This window comes from Sciurus carolinensis, unplaced genomic scaffold (genome assembly GCF_902686445.1).
Source record: "Sciurus carolinensis unplaced genomic scaffold, mSciCar1.2, whole genome shotgun sequence".
Lineage (NCBI taxonomy): Eukaryota > Metazoa > Chordata > Mammalia > Rodentia > Sciuridae > Sciurus > Sciurus carolinensis.
The window spans coordinates 90,507-97,288 of NW_025920283.1; the positions used below are offsets into that span (position 1 = coordinate 90,507).

A 6,782-nucleotide genomic window follows, 5' to 3' on the forward strand; every position below is an offset into this window, starting at 1 on the left:
TCAAGACCAACCTCCAGTTCTCATTGTATTGGTTAGACTTGCACCACCATCAAACAAGGGAAGGACATTGCCCTGCTACCAGCAAATGAGACACAACAGACTGACTTTTCCAAAAATCTTTAATAACTGAACATTCAACAGGGCCCTGTGTGTCAACATGACTGCCTTCAGTGAGTGGAGGCTAACTATATGAATCAAAAAGTTTCACACTGGAACAGTTCACTCCAGGAACAGTGTGGGAAGGGAATGGACATTCCTTAGAGTATAGATGTCCATCGGGTAGGAGGCCGAACGTTCCAGCATGGGAGGCATTTTGTGGAGGGGTGGGGCAAAGGGTATCTCCTCAAAGATGAGGATCGGGAATGGGGATCTGGTCTGGCGCTGTGTCATCCGATTCGGTAGGGGCTGCCGTGAGACCACCAGAGCAGATTCCATAGCAACAGGGGTCTCTGCCCTGGGGTTGCTGCCTTTGCAGCCATAACCCCTGTCTTCAGGGGTGTCTGTCTCCCACACACAATCTGGGATCTGTAATTTTATCTCCATGTTGGTAACAGCTGGAGAAGGACCTTTATTCATGGCTGCGTCGATACCATTACGTCTCTGGGTATTTAGCCAGTATAAGTATGGGCTGTAAGCGAAGGAGGAAGCTCTCATCACTTCCACCCAATGCTGGGCACGCCTCTCCCGCTGCAGCTTCATCCTCCAGTGCAGAAATGTAATGAGGCCACCGGTAACCACACAACACAGTCCCATGAGTCCAAAGAATAGAGCGACCCAGGCTGAGGCAGTGAAAGAAAGAAAAGAGGCAGCTGACTGACAGCTCTGGCTTGGGACCTGAACTGTTTCTCATCCCTCTCCTTGATTTGGCTCATTCATCCATCCATTCCCTCCCTCCCTCCTTAAAGACCTATCTCATCATTGTATTCAGTTAAATCTAGGTCTGCAGGGAGCCTAAGAGTCCATGTTAGCATTTTAGAGATAAGGGACACTAGGTCTGGAGGGGACATGACCTGCCCAGACTCAGTCAGGCCTTCCTGCTCCCAGTCCAGGACCCATCTAATCCATTAGACTTATAAACTGGACTTAAGGCAAGACCCTCAAGGAACCAAGGACAACAATGTATCTTTTGTGGTTGGAAATAAGATGGTTTCTGCCTTCTAAAGCTCCTTAGTTTCCTAGAGGAGTCTGTCTCTTAACTCTTTAGCCCTCCATGCAGGCAGCCACCACCCCATCCGTACAAAGAATCCTCCCTGAAAGTTCATCCCCACACTCAAAGGACTGAAGGGATACTTACTGCCAGGAAGGCCCAGGTTCTCCATTTGAGGATCCATACCGTTGAGACTTGTTACCAGGCCCATGGCTCGGCAAAGAATGAACTCCCCCACTAATCTGTCCACCAATGGGAGTCTTTGGAAGGCCCAAGCCCCATTGTTGCCTAAAGATGATGTCACTGGGTTCTGAGCACTGGAAATTCCAGGGCTGTTGCTTGGCGAGTGGCTCTGAGTTGATGGGAGGAAGGGACTCCATCTTGTGGCATCTCAGGAGCATAGTTCTCTTCCATCAAATACTGGTCCACCCCAGGATTGTTCCCAGAATTGTCTGTTCCCAACTTCTTATGGTGTAGTCACAAAACAGCCACCATGAAAGGGCCCTCATGAACTTATATTGTTGGTTGTTAGGGAGTCATTTCTGGATACCTTTTCTAATCGGGAGTTGGGCAGGGAGTACAGTGAACAGTAGGGAGACCTACCCTCAAGAACTTTGTGACCAAGTTCTCAGAGAAAAAACTGTTGAGGGGAACCAAGGGGTCAGAACCTGCTGCTTTGGCTCCTACAGTCTCTCTTTTGCTTCTTCAACAAGGGCTGGCAAAGTGTTTTCTCAGCATCATCAGGCCCTGTGAGAGCTCTCCCCTATGAGGTCCTGCATCTCCTTCCAGCTTCATCTCCCTCCACATCCTTATGTTCCTGTCCCTTCTTGGTATGCTAGATTCCCCAAAGACCCTGTTTATTCACCTCTGGAGTCTGGCTCATACTGTTCCTTCATTCAGTAGTGCCTCTCCCCACATTTCTACCACTGAACACCTCCTTATCTTACCAGGTGGTCAACCATTCCTACACTCAGGGAAATAGTCTCTTCAGTTGATTTCCCAGAAGCACATTATCTCCAGTTGGAAGAGATTTGGAGAGTTGTCTAATCCAACTCCTTTCAGATGCTTGAGTACTGAGTGCACAACTTCCCTACTCAGCAACCAGTACCCCAGGGTTCCTTTGACTCAGGGATTTGCTCACAATCTCCTGAGGCAGCATGCTTCATTTAAGACCAGTTAAGTAAGAAAGCTATTTCCTAATCAAGGCTAGCTCAGTCTCCCAGTAGGTTGTACCCCTGGTCCTGGCTGGCCTATTGGCACTATTCAGTTATTTCCATCTTTACAATTAGTCAGAATGATACTTTTAAAAATAGATGATGTTACTCTGCTCAAACATACAGTGATTTTCCCTCTCACTCAGATTGCTTCCTACAGGCTGCAGGTGGCCTTTGCAAATGACTTAGTGTCTCACCCTGGGGACCAGGTGTGCTCTCCCTGTACAGTGACTGATGAATATTTATTGGTCTGTTTAGGACCTGTGAAGAAGGCAAGGGAAGAAATACTCAGGTGACTATGTTGCAGTGGTTGCCATTGATCCAGAGGTTTTCCAGTGGACCTCAGATTCCTGCAGGCTGCTTTGGCATGAGCCAGGGTGTAATCACACAGAATATCAGAAAGGGGAGCTTTGCCTATTCCCTGGTGCCCACTTCTGGTCAGAACACCCATATTCAGCTCATCAAAGGTTAGGAGCTGTGGTTTTGTATTCATAGTCATCAGAAAAAGAAAGACAGGAATTACAACACCCAAACATTTCAGATCTGAGAATGTTTGACATGCCAGGTGTCATGAGGAATCAGACTTGTGCTCAGAAGTAGCCCAGCAAAGTAAAAGCAAAGTGCTTCTGCAGAAGGGTGTGCTACCCAATAAGGTCTGCAGAGCAATCACACCTGGGTGGGCATTCCACCTGCTTTTATGCCTAATGCAGCTCTGACCCTTGACCTGACAGGACAAATTTAGGGGTATAATCTATACAATTGGCTAATTGAGATATTTTAAGGACACATACATTCAGTTGTTCCTCCCTCACTCTGTTATCTTGTGGTGGGAAAGCATTCTGGGGGTGCATGCATTCTGACACCTGTGTACCTCTTACCTAAATTACTCTTTCTTAACAGAGAGATTTCTGTCTCTGTTGGTCAGACCAATCCCTTACCCTACCTGTTTGTCAAGGGGATGTTCAGGTGATGGATTTCGGATCTGCCACATCCATGGGCTCTGGAGCTATTTTGTCACTTTCCATTCTGCTGTTTCCCCTCTGGCTGCCTTTCTTATATCCCAATATAACATGTAAGGCTAAATACTATATTCTGAAAATAGACCACTGGACTTTCTATTTCTCACAAGAACAAACTGAGAAAAGATTTGAACAACTTGATCCTAAATAAAAAGTGAACATCAAAAGAGCCTGCTGGAAGGGAATCATGGGAAAGTCTGTAGCCAAGACAGAAGCTGAGCCTGGTGGGTGGGGATGAGTTCTGGCTGTGGTCAGCGGATATAGGTGCACACACAGACATAACTGAACTTAAGGATGCTGGTTCTCCTGGAGAGATGAGGAAACTGAGGCACAGGAAAGAACATGTGTGTCCAAGGCTGCCCACCAGTTGGCAGAGCCAGGACTAATGTTGGATCTGTTGTTCTTCCCACTGTACTTGAAAGGCATGCGTCCACAGCATCACATCAAAGGAAATGAAAGCAAGGATGCTGGTGTTGCTGAGGAAGGAGTTGAATCTCTTAATGTAAAAGCAGACAAGTGACTATAAGTGACTGATGACTGTGCACTCAGGTGGGAGGCAAAGTCACAAAGAGGGAAGTGAGGGTTCACTGGATGCTTCTGTTGGCATCCTGGAGGCAAACTGATCTGGATTGTCTGCCTTGATATCAATTGTTAATCTACCCTTTTCCTTCTGTCTTTCAATATGCACCTTCAATACACCTCTTTAATATGCTGCATTCATTTTTGAAAAACATGGTAATGTTTCTATCGGTAAAATTCTAAATAAGATTTTAATCCATTTTAAGCCAGTGAAAATGAGATTTTTATAATCTTTCTTATTTATTACTTAAGTAAACTTCAAAGCATTAATGAAAACAAGAAATAAAGATGATGGTGATCCATTGCAAGAGGGACGATTGCCAAATAAAAATGCATCCTACACTTCAAAACTGCCAAGAGTAGAATTTAAACTTTTCACCAAAAAACAGCAAGCATGTGAAGCATAAATATGTTGATCACTCTGATTGTAAACATGCATGGAAGTATTGCACCCATCCATATATGCAGTTATTATGTCAATTAAAATGAATTTTAAGGAATTAATTAGTTGGAAAAAGAGATTCCAAAAAGAATGATCTAAATTTTAAAAAGTAGTTAAGAGAAAGTGCCAATCAAGAGAGAGAAGTTGCCTGTGTTAAAGTCATGGTGGACACCGCATAGTGCCTGCTATGTGCTGGGGCTCTCCCACCTGAGTGCACTGTGGGATGCTGGCTACACAGTGGCCCTGGCCACAGGACCATTAGTATTCCAGCTCTGAGTCAGAGAAATGTGGCTGCAGGGGAGAAGTCACTTTAGAGGCTCGCAGAATGAGCATGACCTTGGAGCTTGAGCCCATATCCCTGCCTGGCACAGAGGAGCTGAGAGCCTGTGGCTGCTCTGACCTGAGCTGGGTCAAGTCTCAACACAGCAGGGTGAAATTGTGTGACAGACACTAGAGGATCAGTCTTTGTCCAGTCCTGTTTTCTAATCCCCAAATCCACCCAATCTTAGCTTGTAATCTCACTCTCCAACCGCAGGGCCCTTGGAGAAGTGGTCAATTCTAGGGCTGCAGCAGACAGTATGAGATGGATCTGAGCATTGCATCATGCCAGAAAGTCAGGGAACCTTAAACCAAGAAAGTTCAGAGCACATGGACAAGCAGGAGCAATTGGAAGGATGGAATGGAGGATGCTATGCATTTATAAATCAGGTGCAGAAATACATGATTCCATAAATAAGTAAATGAGGGAGAGGAGGCAAACTTTACTTGGAAAAGATTTTCAATTAGCATATGCAGATACTTCCTCCAAGAAGGGGAGTGCTGGACTGAAACTGGCAGTCACAGAAGAGATGGGGACAAGAACAGAACATTGCCTTAGCAAGCCATGAAGGGTGACAGCACCAGGCACCCCTGACACAATGTAAAATTTTCCCACACCCCTGGACTGGAGAACATTCCACAGAATACCCAGCCTTCTCCTCAAGGTTATGAAACACAGGGAAAAGGGAGGGTCACAGACCACAGAAGGGAGGACTGGTAACAACCAAATGCAGCTGGAATCATTGGTGGGACTCTGGGACAGGAAGCAGCACTCATGGTAACCAGTAGCCTCTGAGTTTCATCTGGTTCTGAATAATAGCAGGAAGTCAATATCAGCTCTCAGCTGTTCAAATGCCCTGGGGAAGTGAGAGGTGATGGGAAGGAGCATGTCCCGAGGGCTGTGCAGGGTCTCTGTCTTGTCTTCACAGTCTAAAAGAGCTCAGATTAATCAAAACAAAAGGCTGTTTTTGTTTAGGAAATATTATAAGTATAAACTAAGAAGATGGTGGGGAGATCAGTGGTCATGGGGTCAGGGAAGCATTAGTGACTGATGGAAGACCAGTCATGGGGCACACATGTCCTTGCATGAGCCAAAATGGTCCTATGGCTTGGGTAGGTTGAGTGTGTCCCCAAGGGCTCAGCATTGGAAGCCTGGCCCAGTGATTGGTGTTGGGCCACTGAAGAGTTGGGGCTTATTGGAGGCACTGAGGTCACTGCGGTGTGCCTGTAGAGGTCATAGCAGGGGTTGGAATAAGTAGCCAGCTGTTTGGCTCATGGTCAGTGTGAGGTGGGATGGTATGGGCAGCATGAGGTCCTCAGCAGCTGTCTAAGTATCACCACCAACTGTGTCCTGCTCCCTGAGTAGGCTGACTTGGCCAGGAGAAAGACCAAGGGCCTGGAGCAGCCATAGTGGAGGCCATCCCAGCTACTGGTCTCAGTCTGACTCTGATGCCCACTTCTCCATGACCCAAAGTCACCACCACCAGACTCTGGAGCTCCATGCAGCAGCCACTGAATTCTTGACATGGCCACTGGACAGGGACATTCAGTGCTAGATGCAGCCTTCACTGACACTGCAGCTGGACTCCTGTCACCGCTGCACATGAAGACATTTGTGACTGGTTAATTCTTTTACCACTGCCCCTGCTTCCAGATTCTTCTGGTGCCACCACCACCATGCAGCAACCAACCTCCCAAACCCTGACTAGAAGCTGACGCTGCACCAATGTCAATGCACTTTGCCCCACACCCTAGGACTGACGCCCTACTCCTGACACCAGACTCCGGAAGCATCTGTGTTTTGGACTCTGAAGCTCCACCCTGCAGCCACTGGACTCCTAAATGAATGCCAGACAACACTCAGTGCTGGATGCCCACTTCACCACCAGTGCAGCCGGACTCCTGTCAGCACTGCAGGAGAACAGCTCACAGCTGGACATCTCTGTTGCTGAAGCTGCCACTTTCAGACCCGTCCTCTGCCATTGCCAGTGACTACACTGCAAGGAACTCAGATAATTCAGCTGGACACTCGATGCCTCCACAGATGCCCCTAAGCCAATGCT

The 6,782-nt window shown here is 47.1% G+C and overlaps 1 protein-coding gene across 1 annotated transcript; it reads right to left on the reverse strand.

Moving 5' to 3' along the window:
- Positions 1-219: 219 nt before the first annotated feature.
- LOC124975480 (testis-expressed protein 38-like) lies at positions 220-753 on the reverse strand. Its single transcript, XM_047538177.1, has one exon. The coding sequence runs from the start codon at positions 751-753 to the stop codon at positions 220-222; it is 534 nt and encodes a 177-aa protein (XP_047394133.1).
- Positions 754-6,782: the final 6,029 nt, after the last annotated feature.